General features: G+C 31.9%; 2 protein-coding genes across 3 annotated transcripts; both read left to right on the top strand.

The window, feature by feature from the left end:
* The first annotated feature begins 7,321 nt into the window (after positions 1 to 7,321).
* On the top strand, positions 7,322 to 9,205 carry LOC108345374 (uncharacterized). The gene is made up of 2 exons (XM_017583972.2): positions 7,322 to 8,010; positions 8,304 to 9,205. The coding sequence occupies exons 1-2, from the start codon at positions 7,370 to 7,372 to the stop codon at positions 9,115 to 9,117; spliced, it is 1,455 nt and encodes a 484-aa protein (XP_017439461.1). The 5' UTR covers positions 7,322 to 7,369; the 3' UTR covers positions 9,118 to 9,205.
* Positions 9,206 to 18,410: 9,205 nt separating this feature from the next.
* Positions 18,411 to 22,279, top strand: LOC128193341 (uncharacterized). 2 transcript variants are annotated; one of them, XM_052867342.1, is made up of 3 exons: positions 18,411 to 19,099; positions 19,393 to 20,082; positions 21,964 to 22,279. In XM_052867342.1, the coding sequence occupies exons 1-3, from the start codon at positions 18,459 to 18,461 to the stop codon at positions 21,965 to 21,967; spliced, it is 1,335 nt and encodes a 444-aa protein (XP_052723302.1). In that variant the 5' UTR covers positions 18,411 to 18,458; the 3' UTR covers positions 21,968 to 22,279. The 2 variants fall into 2 exon arrangements, with proteins under 2 accessions (XP_052723302.1, XP_052723301.1); XM_052867341.1 differs by lacking the exon at positions 21,964 to 22,279 and having other exon boundaries at positions 19,393 to 20,294.
* The last annotated feature ends 1,166 nt before the right edge of the window (positions 22,280 to 23,445 follow it).

The raw sequence follows: 23,445 nt of genomic DNA, 5'->3' as shown, positions 1-23,445 counted from the left end.
TAGGGACCAGACGTCAAATAGGTCAGACGTCCACAATAGACCAAACACGCTACTCTTCAGTTCATCATCGAGGGTTCGGCGTGCCAAGCCGGACGCCCGTACATCCGCGATCACACAACCTTGCTCCTTGTCATCCGGATAAACAGTGATGAGGCCAGCCGATCATACCGCCTGCTAACCATGCCGCCTATAGGGATTGGCTGACTGAAAAGCCAAACTTTGGGAGATCGGCCGACCATGCTGCTGATTAACCAGGTTTAAGGTAAGTTGAGGTTAAAAGCTATTGGGTTGAATTTGGACCGTGATTAACTTTTCACTAATCCCAAGCCCATAGCGAAAACTATAAATACAGATCCAGGGTGAGTGGTACATAGGTTACATTTACTGTTCGATAGAAAAACGTCATTGCTCTCAATTGACTTTGGCATTGGAGAATCTTTCGCAGGTCTCCCACCCGCGAGCTGAGGAGGAAATTGAGGAGCGAGGACGGAGGACCAGACATACGGAGTACGAGCAGAGAGGGACGTGGAGGCATTACACGATACAACCCTTCACATCTGAAACATTGCATATTAACTATCAAAAGGAATAACATATTATCTCAAATAAGTGATTATTTATCTATTCGTGTCACTTATTTGTATTCCGCAGTAATATTTTAGGTGTCACTCCCTTTTCTTTACACACTTATTTTTCTCCTAATGTTACTCTCCCTTCCAAGAAAGTTGACTCCTTTTTATTTGATTTTTGAATTTGATTAATATTATCGTGGAACTTTCAAAAATCATAATAGTTTGACATAGAAGTATCATGGAATTAAAAAATAATGATGATTTGGTTACTTAGCTATTGTGATATAGCCGAGGGTTAAGAAGGTTTACCTTTTCACTTCTCGTGCATGCACAATTCTTTTCTCGTCTTATCACCGTCGAAACCCACTGCACCACCATTTTGCCTTCACTGCAAGTTTACTTCACATCGTTCTTGCTCTCCATAATTTTGTTTCATCTCTCTCAATGACTTCTTCAACCATCGTTCTTCCTCGTTCTTCTGCCCTTATCATTTCAATGTTCATTTTAAATTAGCGAAGTGACCACCTCTCTCGCCATTCCTCTTTGAACTACCAAGGTGTCGTCGTTGTCTCTTCTACTCTCTTTGGTCCAGCCTAATTACACCGTAGTATTCTAGGCATGTCACTCCCTTTTCTTTACACTATTAATTTTTCTCCTAGTGCTACTCTCTATTCCAAGAAATTTGTTTTTTTATTTAATTTTTGAATTTGATTATGTTGATAGGGGAAGCAATATGAATGCTAAACCCAACTCGTTATATAGTTTCTGTTTTTTATGATAACAACACATGTTGTAGCTTTTGATGTTGCAAATACATATGTTTCCATGATTGCGGCATATTAGTTGATTTGCATACTTACTGTGATTATACATGTGTTTACATCTATTGTATGCATACTTATACCTTGATATGTGAAAATCACTTGCAAAATGTATTATTTGTATGAAGTAATCGATTACAAAGGTTATGTAATCAATTAAGTTCATTAGATAGCCATTTCCCTAAACTGGTGCAAGCTACAAGTTTTAACCGATTACATTATGTGTATAATCGATTAAAACTCGTGCATTTTCAATACATCATTTTGAATTATGTTGTGATGAGTTTTATGTTGAAAATGTTTTCAATATGCCTAAGTGTTGTACTTAATCGATTATACATTTTATGCAATCAATTAAGTTTTTTATACATTGAAAACTGTTTGTTGATAAGTCTTAACTATCTCAACGGTCATATTTTCATATGTTTTGACTTACATGATATACTCAATCGATTACATTATGTGTTTAATATGTTAAATCCGTTTGAATGTATTTCAGGTATAACTCTATTACTAATGTAACCGAATACATTATTATTGTAATCAATTAGATTGCGTGAGTTATGAGAAATCTAGAAATTGACGCATTGCACACTGCATTAAAAAACTTTTGATCATTCTAAACTTTCATATCTGATATTTTGTGAATTGAGAAAAGCTTTGTAGGTGTGCTAAGGCGCTCTAAGAAACAAGATACATAGAAGTTTATATCTTGAAGAACAGATTTGGGTTTTCACTGCTGATCAACTACTGCACTACTGAGGTGTACACTTTACTGATCAAATTTCGTTTTTAGCAATCTTAGATCATGTTGTTCCCTGTTCGTGTGGCCAGGAAGAAGAGTGTGTTGCAGAAGAGGATTGTTCTTGTTGTAGGGTTGTGTTGTTGACTATATTAGATTAGTGATTTAGAGAGGTGGTTACACTTGAGAGGTGATCTCTGTAAAGCCTTGTTGTAAAAACTCATATCTTTATAGTACAATTGGCTTTCAATCTCAAGTTGATTGAAAGGCCACTGGATGTAGGCATTGAGGCCGAACCAGTATAAACCTTGTGTTTGTATTTCTTTCCTTATCTCTTTTACTTTCTTTGCATGCGCATTATTTCTTGGATTTCAAGAAAGATTAAAGATCATTCAAAGTTTCTAAAAAGATTTAAAAAGTAATTATTTTTATTGATCAACAATTCACTCCCTCCCTCTTGGTAAGGGAAACAAAGCACTTTTTTTCTTACAAATTAATATTTGTTATTTATAAGTTATATATAATTTAGATTCCTTGAACATGTTGGTATGGAGTTTGGGAGTATCCGACCCTCAAAAAATATTATTTATTGTTCTTTATCTTGCACTATTTCTTTGGACAATTCTTATGCATTGATAGAAAACTAATTTCGATCACGTACCTACATAACATAGATATGGATTGGAGTTGGATTAATTTATCATGTATAAGTAAAGGTTACTAGAGAGTGGTAGAAGAGTTTATATAGTTTGATCAATGTAATGTTGGTAGCTTAGAAAACAAGGTAAGGATGAGGTGTCTTTGCATGAATTGTTTGAATGAGAGAGGATTGGATATTGTCGACATTAGAGAATATCTTTCGTGGAATGGATTTATGAAGAATTATACAACATGGACTTGGCATGGTGAATAGTTTGACATTCAAAGTGTGTCTCAAACACATGATTTTGTTGATTGGACAATGGACGATAAATTAGAGTAATGATATGTGATGTTGGACCACAATCTCTACTGATGCAGAGATTCCATTATATCTTGGTTCAACTAACTTCACATGATTAAAGCAGTGTTAAGGTTGATGACTTCTGAAGGCATTGAATTGGTGGACTGGTAAAAGCTTCATAAAATGGCTTCAATTGTTGGAGGAAATGCTTCTTGAAAGTAATACACCACCTAATTGAAATTATGAGGCAAAAAAGATACTTTGTCCGTCCGAAGGGAATGAAATATAAAAAGATTCATTCATATCATATGATTGTATTTTATATACAATAGAGTTTACATAATTACAAAGAAACTTGAAAACAATTTCTACAAACTCGAGAAAGTGAAAAATGCGAAGGTTGATATCAAACTTTTATATATATATATATATATATATATATATATATATATATATATATATATATATTTATATATATATGGTATCTACATGAGGACACAGTATAATATGTTCATCCTTCGGAATTTGTTTTTTGAAAAAGAACTAAGGAAACAACACTTTCTAGAACCTAAAATAAGATTTTAGGACATGTATAGCAGTGGACAAACTTTGGGAATCTAAGTGTTTGATTAACAAACCTTAAGTGTTAAGAGGATCATAGTTTAAAAATCAACATGGATAAGTGTACCCAACTAGTGAGAAGAGAAACCAAATACTAAATTGATAGTTTAGTGAAATCACCTTGAGGAGTTGCCATTGGTTTTGTTTCATATTTTTTAACTCTATCAAAACCTGAGAAGCATGAAAAAATCAAGGTATGTTCTTTGTTGAAGAATTTATAACTCAGAGCCAAACAAGCCTACCTTAAATTTAAATATTCTTTTTGAACTTTATTCTCATATGCACACCTTAGCCCACAAAAGTTTAATTATCCCACCTTTTCTCATTGATAATAAGGATAAAAACAACAAGTGTGTTGAATAAAGAGCAAGATTTAAGGCTGGATAGAAAATTTGCCTAGAGAAATGCAGTCCAAATGACTAAGAAAAATAAAAATATAAAGACATGCACCACAATTGAAATAGAGAAGAAATGCATCAAAAGGGGCACTAAAACACATTTAAGCTAAAACGGAATGAAGGACAAATCATGGCCACATTACAAGCTCGAAAAAGACCTTAGTGATCCATGCTATAATTATGCATAAATAGTATTTGGAAATGAGATATAAAACTAAGTTAAAGTTTGTAAGGTTGCTTAAAGCGTTAAATACTTAAGCTGGGATTCACTATAAAGTAGATTGAAAAACATGAGTGAAAATCCATTTTTGATGTCAAAACTATGAATTGCTATATATTTGTGTTGTTTCATAAATGAGTGGATTCCCTTGTTGCACCACACTTGCATTGTCCTTAAATGAAACATGTTGAAATTGAGCACTGCTAAAATTATCTATAATTACAGGGCTTTGCACCTAATTTTAGGTATCCATTTTCTTTAGGCACTTTCTCAATATTCAAAGTAGATTATATTAAGAGAGCTATGATAGAGGAACAACATATCCTAGAGATTAGGCTTTCTATCAACATGAGTAGATTATATTAAGAGAGCTATGATAGAGGAACAACATATCCTAGAGATTAGGCTTTCTATCAACATGAGTAGTTAAACTCTATTAGGTTGGGATTGGATGTAATTAAATCTAATTCTCTCTACTACCATCTCTTTAATATTTATGTATTTTCAGTTATTCAATAGTTTATTATTTGGTTTATGCTTGATACTTGGATGAATTGACAACTTGTCCTATTTCACTAGTTTGGATTGAATTGGAAGACTGGTCTCATGGTCAATCAAATCATCTCATTCTTGCTAGAGATTTTCATATGATCTAGAGAATGAGATGGATAAAAGAGTCATGTACTCAAACCAGGTATTCATTCTACACGAGTGGAAGAATCACATTGTATTTAAAATTTTTTAAGTTATAAGTAACAAGAATGAGGTTTAGATCTGAAAGTACTCTCAGCACATTGAATAATTAACATGTATGTACAAAAGATAAGTACCAGTACAATAGAGAAAGAAAAGATAAAATCCAACCTCATTATAATATTTTCCAAATCTTAGTTTAACTCTATTTTATGATCAACACCACTTTTACGAACACTATTCCATTCATCTTAACATTAAATATTAGGAGGTCTGAACAAATCTCAAATAAATACAATACTTGTTGATACTATTATACACCACTGCACTTATTGGAATTGGTTGCTTATTTAGCATCTCATCAAAAACATTTGGACCTAATGACTTATCATAACAAGATCTATCTCAAACATCATCATTCTTCAGAAATTCGTCTTAATGATCTAAGACAACTAGGTTAAAGATCTACTGGGTTGAATATGCTTTGATCTAGACCTCAACATACCTAAAATAAAATAACATTGTTAGTAATTTTTTTTAAATGTAATTAACATCTATAATAATAAAAGAAAAAAAAAATGATAAATCAAGATCTACTGGATGATATATCAAACGAAAACTAAAGTTCATGTTTACTTCTAAATTTAAAATTTAAAAACCTAATAAACATTAATATATACTGATACATTCTTTTTCATAATTTTTTATTCCTAAATTTTAAAAACCTAATACAATAGTAATATATAGTAATAAACTAACTTTTACAATTCATTTTCAAAGTTAATTATCACGATTAATTAGTGCCTCTCATTTTTTTTTCTAATCCTAACTTCTAAATTTAAATTTTAAAAACCTAATAAATATTACTATATACTAATAAATAAATTATCACATTTAATTAGTCTCTATAATATTTTTTTTCTATATTACTAACTTCTAAAGTTAAATTTTAAAAACCTAAGAAATATTAATATATACTAATAAATTAGTTTTTAGTGTATTTTCTATCAATTTTAAAAATATAATAACTTAAATTTATATTAAAAAATATAAGACTTTCAGTCATCAAAACTTCAAACTAATACATATAAAAACTATCATACATAATAGATTCAACAAAATCAAGCGAGATATTTTTCATAGTCATGACTGTGTTTCTAAGAAATAATTATCGTTACATTAGGAACGGAAGCTTTGGCAAACTAATGCAACAATCAATTGGAAAAATGTTACCCTACTATAAAAAAAAAGATCTACTTCGCCATCACAAAGGAAGACCTACTTTACAACTATTTTATATTTTTTCGAAAAAGTAAAAAAGTAAAAAAATAAAGATAATGTGTATCAAAATATTGTTTTTCTTATTTCTATCATGGCTAAGATGACTCTTTTACGTTAAACAAATGTAGGTCTTAAAGAAAAAAAAATCTTTTATGTTTGACCATGATAGACTTAACGTAAATATTTTTATTTTTATTTATAAAAATGTTATAAATTTTTCTTTCCTTTTAAGTGTTGTATGAGTTAAACGTAAATGATATGAATAATTATTTTGTATTAGTGACTAAAACTAAGTAATTTAAAATATTTGGAGATCAATTGATGATTTAAAATTTTTTAAAACTTGTATTATCATTAAAAAAATATTTAAAAATGAATTAAAATCTTATCAATCCCGGGTTCATTTAGTATCACTTTCTCTTATGGTGTCAAGACTAGGAAGTTATAAGCAAATTATGGCCTGTTTATGGTAAAACACGATTGTACATGTACTTACCTACCAACCATTTTCTGCAGGAATATATTCAGACTTGAAATACTAGCAAAGCGCAATGAATCCACTTCTACATGCCTTTTTCACCGCAATTTCTCAATATTCATTCCAAACTTCAAACATTCACAAAGTTAAACGCATCAAGTACGTACTATATCTCCTTCTTTACCCCAAGAATAATATACACAACCATAGTGTCAAGTTCAATTTTTTTCTTTCTTTTTTGCATTTTAAAGTAACCATAATTATCATAAGTCAATTTGTATATTCCTCAATTTTTGAATTTATAATTACTTTAGAAATACATGTGTGGGTCTGATTCTTAATTTGAATGGATATAAGAAAATTGAAAACATATATATTGAAATTTTGGATTTAAAGCAGTGTTATATAGATTTGTCTAAGTTTCACTGGAATATTTCTGTAAATCTTCTCGAAACACACGTGAAATTTCAAGTTCAGTGATTCTTACACTCATATTTTCTGACTATTTAAACTGCAATAACATGAAGTGACTTCATGAACCCTGAACTTCACTTGTCAACACCCACAAATAAGAACCAAACATTAGCATTATTGCACAACATGAGTGAGACAGTATACCTCAGAAATAACTTTGCTAAACTAGAAAAGGCAAAGGAAACATCACAAAATACAGTCCCAAAGATACAAAAGGTAGCAAGTTATCTCCGAGATCGAGAGCACTCGAAAAAGCATTACTTACCCAGGTTAGTTTCAATTGGTCTAATCGATCATGGTAAACGGAAGCTGGAGCTGGGAGAAAAATACAAGCTTATGTGGACAGCAAAGTACCTTGAACGCACCAAACAGGATGGTCAAACTCTGTACCAAAAGATTGCATCGAATATCAAACAATTGAAAGAACATTTTGCTGAGGATGTCATTAAAGACTTCGATGGTGATGACGAAAAGCTGTCGTGGACGCTATTTGTGGATGGTTGCTCTCTGCTACAAATCTTGGAGAAGGCAAACCCTTATGATCCAAAAGAAATGAATGTTAAGGTTGACCAACTGCTTCTTGTGTGGCAGGATGTGCTTTTGTTAGAGAATCAGCTTCCCTACGAAGTGCTTTTACTCTTGTCAGGCCACCAGAACGATGACACACTGCTAAAAAGCATGAACAAGTTTCTTGAGTACCATCATTTGACACCAAAGCAAACAGAAAACACTCATGCCACGAACAAGTCTAAGAAAAACGAAGACAGGTAAAAAAACCAACTTTCAGTCTCAATTTTCGTAGTTTGTATTTCAAATACTATATCTTGTTTTTCAGAAATATTATATCTTTTATCTTTATCTTTTATCTTTCAATTATTATTTCTTATTTGTATTTTGGATTTAGCACATTATTTTTCTTTTATCTTTATGTTAGTTTGTTATTATTTCTTATTTATATTTTGTGCTTAACCCATATTTTTTCTATTATAAATAGATAATCCTGTATGTATTTAACACAAGGGAGATTAATCCCATATATAATTTTCATTGTATTTAACAGGAATAGGAGGAAAAAAGACTCCCTTAGTCAAAAACACATAATAGACATAATAAGAAAGGAGCCACCTTTTCATCTTCTCGATCAGTTTCGCAGGTGCATCGTGGGTGACAAAATAGACATAAGAAAGGAGTCACCTTTTCATCTTCTCGATCAGCTTCGCAGGTACATCGTCGGTGACGCTCAAAAGGAACCCCAAGATCAGAAAGGTGACGCAGAAAACGGGGAAAGAGACGGGAAAAAAAATAAAGATTTGGATACAACATACAGAAACATAGAGGATCTGAGAGCAGCAGGGATTAAACTGAAGGTAGAAGAGTCACGGGAGCTGAAAGCCATCTCGTTCCGTTATCGGTGGATGAGGTTGCGTGCTGAACTGACACTGCCAAAGATCATAGTTGATGACACAATAGCTACTAGTTTTCACAACCTGGTAGCGTATGAGATGTGTCCAGATTTTGAGAATAACTTCGAGATCAGTTCCTTTGTGACTTTCATGGACTCGCTTATTGACCATCCTGAGGATGTGAAGGAGCTGAGATTAGCAGAAGTTCTGTGCAATGAACTTGGGAGTGATGAAGAAGTGGCGAAGCTCTTCAACACCATAAGCGCTGACTTGGTGCCCAACTGTGGGATCTATTCAAGTGTTAGAGGACAAATTGGACGCTATTGTAAGAAGAAATACATGACATGGTATGCTCTTGCTTATCATACTTATTTTAGTAACCCTTGGGCATTCATTGGTTTTCTTGCTGCCATTTTTGCCCTAGTTCTCACTTTCATCCAAGCTTGGTTTGCCATTCACCCTAAATGCTGAAATTTCTTTCTTACTTTTCCATTTCTCCCACAACACTTTCATTATGCGTTTGCTAATCTTTTCTATTCATAATTAAGGATTTGTACAAGCTCACAATAAAACTCTGTTTCTGATTAATGTATCTGAAAAAGTTGATCTTAAAATTTATCAATCTTGCATTTCTATTTTTAACATGTCATTATGAAATAATATTCTTTTTCTTGAAACTGCTGCAAAGTGTATATTTGAGAATGAATCTATAAAGAAAGCTCCACAAATGTCATGATAAAATATGTAATGAAAAAAGTCCTAGAATAATGCACTGTAGAAGAGTAAAAGCTATTGATAACTGGTAAATGTGTTAAATGTGTTAAAACATATAAATCATTTATAAACTGAAGTGAATATGTATAATATGTCATAATCTCTGGATACTTAACAAAAAGTATCTAAAAGGGTATAAATTTTATATTTACAAAGGATATAAAGTGTATAAATTTTCAGAAACACTATAGGCTTCCTACTCACTTACCAATCATGATCATAGTAATATCATAACCACAAATAGAAATCAAAGAATGAGCAAATATGATAATAATAACAAAACAAAATATGCATAGGCTACAATAGCTTTAAAATATGCATAGGTTACAACAACTTTTGAATATTAGAATAGGCTAACCAAGATTGGAATAACTAAATTCATAGTCTTATGTGTAAGATGGAGTTTCACACCTCTATAGTAACTAAACTTTTGACTATTTGTCTTATAAAAGAAGACCATACATGCTTCCATTGAATTGAACATATAATTGAGAGCTATGTAAAAGTAATTTTTTATACTAATTTTTTATATCAATTATAATCTATCTGGTATAAAAAGGATTCGATGACATAATTATAAATATTGTATGCTTTTTTATACTGTTAGAATCGATAGATAAAGTGGGAGAAGTAGTATAATATAAATATTTAAGATTTTCTATATCGACTGGAGTTAAAACTAGTATAGAAGTAAATATAGTGACATTTTTGTAATAAAAAAAAGACTTTCTAAACGAATTTTAGTTATAACCAGTACAGAAAATAGTTTTTTTTTTTTTTGTAAACCTAAGAGATGACAATTTTAGTGTTTTGGAAACATAGACAACAACACACCCCAAGTTTTATCATTTTTAAATATGAAAATTAAAGTTTTTTCATTTTTCCATTAGTATAGAAAACACATTTGAAATCACCTTATATGTTTTGGTTTCACGCAACTCAACATATAAAAATGTAGTGGTATTTTTGAAATTATGGAAGGTCTTTAGGTTTTGGTTCTTTAAAACCAAAGCCTAAAGTCAAACTTTAGTCCTATGACTTTGGTTTCACATAATCGAAGTTTAAAAGTGCCACAAATTTTCAAAATGCAATTTTTATTTTTATATTTTTTTAAGAAGCGGAATAGACTTCAATTTTACTAACAATCAAAGTCTTTTCCTAAATAGGCTTTGGTTGCCACAAAACTGAAGTTGAAAAGGTGCTACAAATTTCCAAAATGCCATTTTATTTCTTTTTTTGAAATACAGGAATAGACTTCGATTCTATTAATAATCGAAGCCTATTTTATAATAGGCTTCAGTTATTAATAGAATCTAAGCTTACTCTCCTACTAGGATTAAAATTTCAACAAAGTTACTTCTCTCCGCCATTTTAACGCTCCTCTACGAAACTCATCATCACCTCCATTTTCATTCTCTACTAAACAACACAAAACCTATCTTCACATCTTATTCTCCATTTTCAATCTCTTATTTCAAAAGCATAGGTTATCTCATGGATTCGTCTCCTTCGTCTTCCTCTTTTCATTTCATTCATATTCAAATCAATTAAAAGTGAAGGTCACATTGATCCCAACAAACACGAAGTACTTTAAAGCATCCACGCCACTCATTGTTCGAACATGAAGCCTCTATAAACAAGGTGTTGTAATAATATTACTTTATTGCAAAAGAAACTTTTGCAACGTTGAATATTATACATTGAGAGCAACGTCTCTTTTGGCCAACGTTCCTTTTTCCAATCCAACGGTCAAAAATTTATTTACTCTTTTTCCCTTCTAGCTCTATAACTAAAGGTGTTTCTCCATTTTGTAAAACACCCCAAAAGAAGTCTTTTCTCTTCTCCTTTCTTCTTTTCCTCTTCTAAAAATATTTGGGGTTTATTTAATACTCTTTTTATAGATCCTTGCTAGTTTTGAGATCCTCAAAAATATTCTGGAAAGTTCCTGTTGTATCTTGAAAGACTTGCGCAATATACCGCGGATAAGTCCTTAAGGACAATGAAACCACACGCCTCAAGAAATATTGTTCGTGATTATGATAGTTTTTCTACAACACAAAGTACCATTGCATTTCATTCTTGAACTATTGGGTACGCGAAGAACTTTTTCTTGTCTGTTTCATTTGTTAATTCACTTTACTTCTTTATTGAACATGAATCATTCTTGCATTGTGAAGGCGAACCACTACTGCACTTTTGAACGCGAAACATCCACTACTGTCAAACATCATTCATTGTTGAAGCATGGAAAGCCTAATCCCCTATTTTATTTATATTTTCCATTATGGTTTTATGTTGCAATTCTAGAAGAACCAAAATGGAAATTTAGGCATCGATTGTTGAATTGAAGTACAATGTCCAAAATAATCAGTTCCTACTCTTGTTTTAGATTTTTAGGGGGGAAAAGAAAGAGCAAAGTTGTTTGCTCTTCTCCCTCAAGCATGGTTTTCAATTTTTTCATGTTTTCCCCTTTTTCTGTCTTTATAAAGATAACGTCTCTTTGTTCTTTTTTTATGTAATTTTTTGCACTCCTACAAGTGAATAACATTATTTTCTTTGTTTTCTCTCATTCAAGCTATTTTGTTTTTCATTAACTATTTTGATTGTGTTTTGTAGAATTTTCCTCTACACTTTGGTTCTCATCTCAAGTATCAAGTCTTTCTTTGTCAAAGAAATTGTAGTTATTGCATCATGGATTTGTAGTGATTCTCGGTCTGGTTTCGTAGTATGTGTGCAGAACTTCCACTTTTCAAATTGTTGTTGTTGTTCTGGTGGTGAAAGTACATGTGAACTACTGGTTCGTCGCTAGCATGCCCTATCATTGTTCACCATCATTGAAGCATCATTACGGCAGATGATGTCAACCTATAGAAATTGGAACTTTTTATACTGATTGTTGCCTTAATTGGTATAAATAGTATCAATATATATATCGGTTGTAGAATTGATATAGAAAACAAAAGCTTTCTATATCGCCTATATCTATACTGGTTTTGGAATTGATATAGAAAGTCTTTTTTGAGTGGATAGACCAAGGGTCTATGTTTGAGATGTTAGTGATGACATCAAGGGTTAGAGATCAGTGATTGATGATTAAAGTTCAAGGATCGAGATCGAGTAATTCAGTAATATTGAATTATTTATGTTAGAGGATTAGGAATCCTATTGTTATTACTTCCATGTATGGAGTGTTTGATTATGATTGATATAATCAGAAGGTATGTATCTTGTTTTGTGTTTGATTATGGTTGATATAATCAAAATATATGTATCTTGTTGTGTGTTTGACTATGATTGATATAATCAGAATGTATGTATCTTGTTGTGTGTTTGATTATAGTTGATATAATAAATATTTATGTATTTGTTGTTATGATTGTTTTATTGGTAACTTACCTCATACATGTTTGTATTTGTGAATGAAATTATGGGCATGATTGTATATGTTATACTTGAGCAGATGATATTGCAGATGTTCCATAAGCATGATAGATTCATGAGATGACAGAGGAAAAATCCAGGTTTCTTTTTAAAAAGTTCTTTTGGCATAGTCTTTTGAAACAAAATATCTTGAACTGTTTTATTTCCTTAGTCATTTTAATTACTTTTGGAATATTAATTGGGTAGGTTTTTGAAACTATTATGTTTTGAATAAATTATACATATTAAAAGGTTAAGATTTTTGAAAAATACGCTTTCTCATTATGATAAAGTTTTAAAATTTATCGATTTTTTATAAAATCGTGACATCCCAAATTTGAGGTGTTATAGTCAGTCAAGTTTAAAAATGTATAAGTATAGGCATACAATGCAAATAATATATAACAAAATATAATATCATTAAAACTAATATTTAAATGTTCTAGATTGTAGAAAAATGAAGTTGATGACCTCATAAAACAAATATTTCTCTATCAGGATAATAAAAATAAAATGTCAAATCTAACATCTATACTAAATTTTCATAGCATCAGTAATATGACTAAATTCTTTATTAATAGCCAAGTGGATAACAATTCCTATCTCTAATCCATTATCACAATAAAACTCTTTCCATCCACAATTAAGATAACACTTAATTTTAGTTTTTCGCGTCCATTTAACATAATCCATTAGCATTTGAAGAATATACCGCTTACGTCTCTTCACTAAAAGCTTTTAAACAAACTCATAATCTAAATACTGAAAACACAAAAATCGGTGTTTTAAATTTACTTATAAAAATAATAGAGCTCATACATTTTAATAGAGATGAAAGAGACATACTATGAAAAAATATTTAACATTATATTTTTGAAATTTTTTTCGACAGGTTTTAAAATACCTACTAGTAATTTAAAAATACCTACGAATATTTTTAAAAGAATATTCGTACGAACAGTGAGTGGATCACAGATCAAAATTTTATTTTATGAATAAGTTGTGGATAGATTTTATCCGTATCGGAACCAATCCTTTGTAATCCTAATTAGATTCCACTATCTATATAACATTTGAACATGATTAAATTTCTACTCAAACTAATGCTTTTATACTTTCTTTTTTTTATCAAACTCTAACACTATATTATTAAAAATATAATCCATTCAATATTCTTACCATGTAATTTAAATTATATAAAAAAAATAATATTCAAAATATTTAATAAATAACAATATTGTTTTGAGAAATATACATATTCTCTAAATTATAAATCCTTAAACACTATTTATTACTATTATTTTATATTCTGTTTTTTATTACTAACAAATTTATATAAAATAATAATTTTCATTTTTACTAAAAAAACAGAAAAAGAAACAGTATACCCATAGTCTAGTTTTACCTAAAACAGGTATATCTCTGTATTCTGAAATATTCTAATTTGTATATAACCTGTAAACAATCTCGAGTTTATTTGTGGAAAAGATAATGGTAGAGTGATATATTTTTATATTCATTTGATTTACCATATATATAGATAAAATAATTATAAAACACTGAATTTTTTATATTTTTTGGAAAAGAAAAAAAGTAAAGAATAAAAAAAATAATGTCAAATAAATATAAAAAAATTATATTTATCAAAGTATCATTTATCTTGTATAAGCACTACATTTAGTATCACTTATGGAATCCAAAATAGGAACTTATAAGCAAATTAAGGCCTCATGAATGAAAAACGTGATTGTACTTACCTACCAACCATTATCAGCAGGAATATAATCATACTTGAAATACTAGCAAAGCACAATGAATCCAGTTCTACATATGCCTTCTTCCCCGCAATTCTCACTGTCCATTCCAAACTTGAAACATTCACAAAGCTAAAAAGCATAAAGTACTATGTCTCCTTCGTTACCCCAAGAATCATATCCACAAATATAGCCTCAAATTACTTTCAGCTTTTCTTATTCCTCATTGCTTGTTGCATTTTAAATTCTACACACTTCCTAGTAACCATTATTCCGATAAGGAAATTTCTATATTCCTTAATTTCTGAATTCATAGTATAAGAATCTAGGTATGAAAAAATTTGTAAATTTATTAGTTTACAATTTTAGGATGAAAGTGATTTCACTCAAATTTTAAGAATCTTTTTTCCTAAAAAGATATATCAAATTCAAGTTTTAGGACAAAGCAAAAATGAGAAATATATGACTCATACTTCAATTTGAGTTAAGTATGTGTGATATGTATTATTTGATATTTAGAATAGTTTATCAATACTTATAAATAAAATATCTAATTTACAAGACAATAATATTTTTATAATGACAATAATTTATAATTTTTTATTTTGATAATTAATGTGTATGTGATTTTAATTTAGCTTCTGTCAGGACCTATTAAAATACCTCGAAAGCCACCTGTTAGTATCATTAAATGCACCCAAACCCCACCTGTCTAATCTCATTTATTACACTCAAAACCCTGCTCAGAACCATTAAAACGCACTCTGTGACACCCGGGCACGGAGACGAGGGCGGGGAGTGACGCCGGTGCAAGAAGCATGGTGCAGGGGGCACGGACAAGGAGCGGCTCCTGGCAGCTTCGGGTGGAAGGGGTACATGGACGAATCGGACATACACCGGAATGAGAGGGATCTGGAGACTGTGTAGGTATGGGACTATACAGTTGAAGGATATCTTAAAGGGATTGATTTGGCTACTCATATCACCAAAATGCATTTGCTTTTCGGTAGCCTAGCCCATAAGAACTCCATGGTTAAGCGTGCCCGGAAAGTGTGCGAGTAAGGATAAAGCACACTGGAAAGCCTGGTGGTGATCTGTGGGGGCAGTCGATGGTCACTCACACACTCTCTGCGCTAACGCCGACTGGTAAGTCCTCGTCTCTAAGTCGTTCGTTCTTGGGTTACATGCAAAACCAAGATTTGGTTGCATGCAGAGGCATAATCTAAATTCTTCTGTGTTTCTTATGGTTAGACTTAGTTGGGAGAAATTAATAAAGGTAATGTGTATCAAAATATTATTTTTCTTATTTCTATCATGGCTAAGATGACTCTTTTACTTTAAACTAATGTAGGTCTTAAAGAAAAAAAATCCTTTATGTTTGACCATGATAGACGTAACGTAAATATTTTTATTTTTATTTATAAAAATGTTATAAATTTTTCTTTCCTTTTAAGTGTTGTATGAGTTAAACGTAAATGATATAAATAATTATTTTTGTATCAGTGACTAAAACTAAGTAATTTAAAATATTTGGAGATCAATTGATGATTTAAAATTTTTTAAAACTTGTATTATCATTAAAAAAATATTTAAAAATTAATTAAAATCTTGTAATGGAATTAAATCACTAGTACATTTAAAGGAAATGACACCGGTTATTTTCGCTGATAGGCACCGGTTCCTGAACCGAGGCATATTCAGGCGAGGTAAAAAGTGGTAGACTTTATGCCTCGGTTATTAGAACCGAAATTGTTCCTCTGCCTCTACTGCCTCAGTTGGAGGCTGAATCGAGGCAGTAGGGTCTTTTTTTATTTTTTTTTCCTTTTTCTTTAGCCAGTTAACAGCACCTTCAACACCTCCAATGAAGTTGATCATTCTCAGATTCGAAACCAGATCAAACCAGACCAAACAAACATACAAAAGAAGCAAGTAAAACAAATCAAAACAAAATCTCAGATTCAAAAAATTATTCTCAGATTCAATTCTCAGATTTAATTCAATAAATCAACTCAGATTCAATTCAACAAAATGCAAAACTCTACTGATCCAAAACTGTACTGAAACCAAATGCAAAACCCAAAGCAGCTATTGTCAACATCAGAAAAACCCTAATCTGACCACCACCACTATCACCGCTGCCACCATTGACGCACCACCACCGCTTGCCTTGTCCACCATCCCGCTCCCTTCCTCCGCTACTAGCTCCACCAGCGACTTCACTGCCATGGACGCAGATCTGGTTGTTCTGCCGCAGTCCGTCCACAGATCTCTGCACCGGAGCAACGGAACCAGACCGGGCACCGCACCAGACTCGCCAATCAGGGCACCGCTGCTCCTGCGTCCGCTCTGTTCTTCGCCAACAGCCTCGGCTTCGCCGTCGCCGATCGCTTCACCACCACCAACGAAGAATGCAGTCTGTCGCCATAGATCTGCCCTCCGTGCGCCCAGATCTGCCCTCCGTCACCGCTGCGTCGTCGTCGCCGCGTCTCGTTGCCGCTGCGTTCTCGATGCCGCGACCTCGCTGTCGCCGTTGCGTCCACTGTCGTCGCACATCACGGAGGAATATCGCGAGGCGGAGAAGACGCAAAGAAGAGGCAGAGAAGAGAGAAGAGAAGAGGTGCTTCGGGGAGAAGACGCAGAGAAGAGGCAGAGAAGAGAGAAGAGAAGAGGTGCTTCGGGGGAAATGAGTAGGGAAGGGTGATTTAAAAGCACAATATGCCTTGGGTGTATGCCATCCGAGGCCGATTTAGAGTCTAATATGCCTCGGGTCCATGCCAACCGAGGTCGTATCTTTGCTACGTGAGGATTATGCCTCGGTTCACTCTGATAACCGAACCAGTATTACTTTTAGGCACCGGTTGCTTAACAACCGAGGCATATAATGCTTTTAAAATTACGAGACTGCCACCGCGTTTTGATATACTTCGGTTCAGTAAGAACCGAGTCATAATGTACGAGTTAAAAACGTCATTTTTTACTAGTGAATCCTCTTTAATTATCACTTGGCTCACTTTAAATGAATGAGGATGAACTCAAGTGAATAAAAGAAACACTTACGTAAGAGTGGATTAGAATTACCTAATAGATCATAAGTGAAATCAAATCGACACCTCTATATTTTATCATATATCTCTATTTGTATGAAAAATAATTTGTTTGTAACCATTACGGAAATCAATCCCGGGTTCATTTAGTATCACTTTCTCTTATGGTGTCAAGACTAGGAAGTTATAAGCAAATTATGGCCTGTTTATGGTAAAACACGATTGTACATGTACTTACCTACCAACCATTTTCTGCAGGAATATATTCAGACTTGAAATACTAGCAAAGCGCAATGAATCCACTTCTACATGCCTTTTTCACCGCAATTTCTCAATATTCATTCCAAACTTCAAACATTCACAAAGTTAAACGCATCAAGTACGTACTATATCTCCTTCTTTACCCCAAGAATAATATACACAACCATAGTGTCAAGTTCAATTTTTTTCTTTCTTTTTTGCATTTTAAAGTAACCATAATTATCATAAGTCAATTTGTATATTCCTCAATTTTTGAATTTATAATTACTTTAGAAATACATGTGTGGGTCTGATTCTTAATTTGAATGGATATAAGAAAATTGAAAACATATATATTGAAATTTTGGATTTAAAGCAGTGTTATATAGATTTGTCTAAGTTTCACTGGAATATTTCTGTAAATCTTCTCGAAACACACGTGAAATTTCAAGTTCAGTGATTCTTACACTCATATTTTCTGACTATTTAAACTGCAATAACATGAAGTGACTTCATGAACCCTGAACTTCACTTGTCAACACCCACAAATAAGAACCAAACATTAGCATTATTGCACAACATGAGTGAGACAGTATACCTCAGAAATAACTTTGCTAAACTAGAAAAGGCAAAGGAAACATCACAAAATACAGTCCCAAAGATACAAAAGGTAGCAAGTTATCTCCGAGATCGAGAGCACTCGAAAAAGCATTACTTACCCAGGTTAGTTTCAATTGGTCTAATCGATCATGGTAAACGGAAGCTGGAGCTGGGAGAAAAATACAAGCTTATGTGGACAGCAAAGTACCTTGAACGCACCAAACAGGATGGTCAAACTCTGTACCAAAAGATTGCATCGAATATCAAACAATTGAAAGAACATTTTGCTGAGGATGTCATTAAAGACTTCGATGGTGATGACGAAAAGCTGTCGTGGACGCTATTTGTGGATGGTTGCTCTCTGCTACAAATCTTGGAGAAGGCAAACCCTTATGATCCAAAAGAAATGAATGTTAAGGTTGACCAACTGCTTCTTGTGTGGCAGGATGTGCTTTTGTTAGAGAATCAGCTTCCCTACGAAGTGCTTTTACTCTTGTCAGGCCACCAGAACGATGACACACTGCTAAAAAGCATGAACAAGTTTCTTGAGTACCATCATTTGACACCAAAGCAAACAGAAAACACTCATGCCACGAACAAGTCTAAGAAAAACGAAGACAGGTAAAAAAACCAACTTTCAGTCTCAATTTTCGTAGTTTGTATTTCAAATACTATATCTTGTTTTTCAGAAATATTATATCTTTTATCTTTATCTTTTATCTTTCAATTATTATTTCTTATTTGTATTTTGGATTTAGCACATTATTTTTCTTTTATCTTTATGTTAGTTTGTTATTATTTCTTATTTATATTTTGTGCTTAACCCATATTTTTTCTATTATAAATAGATAATCCTGTATGTATTTAACACAAGGGAGATTAATCCCATATATAATTTTCATTGTATTTAACAGGAATAGGAGGAAAAAAGACTCCCTTAGTCAAAAACACATAATAGACATAATAAGAAAGGAGCCACCTTTTCATCTTCTCGATCAGTTTCGCAGGTGCATCGTGGGTGACAAAATAGACATAAGAAAGGAGTCACCTTTTCATCTTCTCGATCAGCTTCGCAGGTACATCGTCGGTGACGCTCAAAAGGAACCCCAAGATCAGAAAGGTGACGCAGAAAACGGGGAAAGAGACGGGAAAAAAAATAAAGATTTGGATACAACATACAGAAACATAGAGGATCTGAGAGCAGCAGGGATTAAACTGAAGGTAGAAGAGTCACGGGAGCTGAAAGCCATCTCGTTCCGTTATCGGTGGATGAGGTTGCGTGCTGAACTGACACTGCCAAAGATCATAGTTGATGACACAATAGCTACTAGTTTTCACAACCTGGTAGCGTATGAGATGTGTCCAGATTTTGAGAATAACTTCGAGATCAGTTCCTTTGTGACTTTCATGGACTCGCTTATTGACCATCCTGAGGATGTGAAGGAGCTGAGATTAGCAGAAGTTCTGTGCAATGAACTTGGGAGTGATGAAGAAGTGGCGAAGCTCTTCAACACCATAAGCGCTGACTTGGTGCCCAACTGTGGGATCTATTCAAGTGTTAGAGGACAAATTGGACGCTATTGTAAGAAGAAATACATGACATGGTATGCTCTTGCTTATCATACTTATTTTAGTAACCCTTGGGCATTCATTGGTTTTCTTGCTGCCATTTTTGCCCTAGTTCTCACTTTCATCCAAGCTTGGTTTGCCATTCACCCTAAATGCTGAAATTTCTTTCTTACTTTTCCATTTCTCCCACAACACTTTCATTATGCGTTTGCTAATCTTTTCTATTCATAATTAAGGATTTGTACAAGCTCACAATAAAACTCTATTTCTGATTAATGTATCTGAAAAAGTTGATCTTAAAATTTATCAATCTTGCATTTCTATTTTTAACATGTCATTATGAAATAATATTCTTTTTCTTGAAACTGCTGCAAAGTGTATATTTGAGAATGAATCTATAAAGAAAGCTCCACAAATGTCATGATAAAATATGTAATGAAAAAAGTCCTAGAATAATGCACTGTAGAACAGTAAAAGCTATTGATAACTGGTAAATGTGTTAAATGTGTTAAAACATATAAATAATTTATAAACTGAAGTGAATATGTATAATATGTCATAATCTCTGGATACTTAACAAAAAGTATCTAAAAGGGTATAAATTTTATATTTACAAAGGATATAAAGTGTATAAATTTTCAGAAACACTATAGGCTTCCTACTCACTTACCAATCATGATCATAGTAATATCATAACCACAAATAGAAATCAAAGAATGAGCAAATATGATAATAATAACAAAACAAAATATGCATAGGCTACAATAGCTTTAAAACATGCATAGGTTACAATAGCTTTTGAATATTAGAATAGGCTAACCAAGATTGGAATAACTAAATTTATATTCTTATGTTTCACACCTCTATATAGTAGCTAAACTCTTGACTATTTGTCTTATAAAAGAAGACCATACATGCTTCCATTAAATTGAATATATAATTGAGAGCTCCGCAAAAATAATTTTTTATACCAATTATAATTTATCCGGTAAAAAAAATACAATGACATAACTATAAATATTGTAAGATTTTTTATACTGTTATAACCAATAGGGAAAGTGGGAGCAGTTGTATAATATAAAATTTAAGATTTTCTATATCGGCTAGAGTTAAAATTATAGTATAAAAAATAATCGTAGTGACATTTTTGTAATAAAGAAAAAAAAAGACTTTTTATACTGATTTTAGTTATAACTAGTATAGAAAATACTCACAACTCTCTAATTGCACATCTGGCTGTTAACAATTTAAACGGCGTTTGTAAAAAGAACCAAATTGAACACAAATTATATTCTTTAGGACAACATTAAACATCAAAACAAAATTGGGACCATTTCGAATATTCTCAACCAAAATTAGGGCCAAAATAGGTATTATACCTAATAGAATCTAAGCCTACTCTCCTACTATGGTTAAAATTTCTACAAAGAACCAAAATGAAAATTTAGGCATTGGTGTTGAATTGAAGTGTAATGTCGAAAATAATCGGTGGAAAAAATCTTTCCTACTCTTTTAGATTTGCAGCTGGAGAAAAGAAAGAGCAAAGTGATTTGCTCTTCTCCCTCAAGCATGGTTTTCAATTTTTTTATGTTTTCCCCTTTTTCTATCTTTACAGAGATAACTTCTCTTTGTTTTTTATATAATTTTTTGCACTCCTACAAGTGAATAACATTATTTGCTTTGTTTTCTCTTATTCAAGCTATTCTTTTTTTTGTATTTTAACTATTCTGATTGTGTTTTTCGTTTCTGTAGAATTTTTCACTGCACTTTGGTTCTCGTCTCAAGTATCAAGTCTTTCTTTATAAAAAATTGTAGTTATTGCATGGATTTGTAGTGATTCTTGGTCTGCTTTCGTAGTATGTGTGAGCAACTTCTACTTTTTAAATTGTTGTTGTTGTTTTGGTGGTGAAGTACAGGTGAACTACTGGTTCGTCACTAGCGTGCGCTATCATTGTTCACCATCATTGAAGCATCATTGCGACAAATGATACCAACCTATAGAAATTGGAACTTTTTATACTGATTGTGGCCTTAGTAGGTATAAATAGTATCAATTTCTATACTGGTTGTAGAATTGATATAGAAAGCAGAAACTTTCTATATCACCTATGTCTATACCGGTTAATCTATATAGAAAGTCTTTTTTGAGTGGATAGACCAAGGGTTTATGTGTGAGATGCTAGTGATGATATTAAGGGTTAGAGATCAATGATCGATTATTGAAGTTCAAGGATCGGGGATCAAGGATCAAGTAATTTAGTATGATTGAATTGTTTATGTTAGAGGATTATGATTTCTATTGTTATTACTTCCATGTATGAGGTGTTTGATTATGGTTGATATAATCCTAAGGTATGTGTATTGTTGTATGTTTGATTATGGTTTATATAATCAAAAAGTATGTATCTTGTTGTATGTTTGATTATGGTTGATATAATCAGAATATATGTATCTTGTGTGTTTGATTCTGGTTAATATAATCAGAAGGTATGTATTTTGTTGTGTGTTTGATTATAGTTGATATAATCAGTATATATGTATCTTGTTGTTAATGATTGTTTTATTGGTAGCTTATCCCATATGTTTGTGTTTGTGAATGAAATTATCGGCGATGATCGTATAATGTGTTATACGTGAGCAGATGACATTACAGATGTTTCAAGAGGCATGATAGATTCGTGAGATGACGAAGGAAAGATTAAGGTTTCTTTAAAATGTTCTTTTGGTATAGTCTTTTGAAACAAAGTATTTGTAGTTGTTTTATTTCCTTAATCATTTTAATTACTTTTGGAATAATGTAATTGAATAAGCTTTTTTAAACTATTATATTTTGAATAAAATATGCATGTGAAAAGGCTAAGGTTTTCAAAAAATATGCTTTCGCGTTCTGATAAAGTTTTAAAATTTACCAAATATTTTTGTAAAATCGTGACATTCTAAAATTTGGGATGTTGTAATCGGTAAAGTTTAAAAATGTGTAAAATAAACATGGAATACAAATTATATATAACAAAATATAATATCATTAAAACTAATATTTAAATGTTCTAGATAGTAGAAAAATGAAGATGATGACCTCATCAAACAAATATTTCTTTATGATAAAAAAAATCTCAAATCTAACATCTATATTAAATTTTCATAGCATTAGTAATATGACTAAATTCTTTATTAATAGTAAGTGGATAACAATTCCTATCTTTAATCCATTATCACAATAAAACTCTTTCCATCCACAATTAAGATAACACTTAGTTTTTCGCATCCATTTGACATAATCCATTAGCATTTGAAGAATATACCGCTTTCGTCTCTTCACTAAAAGCTTTTAAACAAACTCATAATCTAAATACTGAAAACACAAAAATCGGTGTTTTAAATTTACTTATAAAAATAAT

Source organism: Vigna angularis, chromosome 8, assembly GCF_016808095.1.
Source record: "Vigna angularis cultivar LongXiaoDou No.4 chromosome 8, ASM1680809v1, whole genome shotgun sequence".
Taxonomy (NCBI): Eukaryota; Viridiplantae; Streptophyta; class Magnoliopsida; order Fabales; family Fabaceae; genus Vigna; species Vigna angularis.
This window is presented reverse-complemented; position numbering and strand designations above follow the sequence as displayed.

What these genes read in the sequence shown, in the direction of transcription:
- LOC108345374 (XM_017583972.2), top strand. Translation starts at nt 7,370, where the DNA reads ATGAGTGAGACAGTATACCTCAGAAATAACTTTGCTAAACTAGAAAAG. An exon ending in TCTAAGAAAAACGAAGACAG is followed by an intron (nt 8,011 to 8,303) that starts GTAAAAAAACCA and finishes TGTATTTAACAG; the next exon opens with GAATAGGAGGAAAAAAGACT.
- LOC128193341 (XM_052867341.1), top strand. Translation starts at nt 18,459, where the DNA reads ATGAGTGAGACAGTATACCTCAGAAATAACTTTGCTAAACTAGAAAAG. An exon ending in TCTAAGAAAAACGAAGACAG is followed by an intron (nt 19,100 to 19,392) that starts GTAAAAAAACCA and finishes TGTATTTAACAG; the next exon opens with GAATAGGAGGAAAAAAGACT.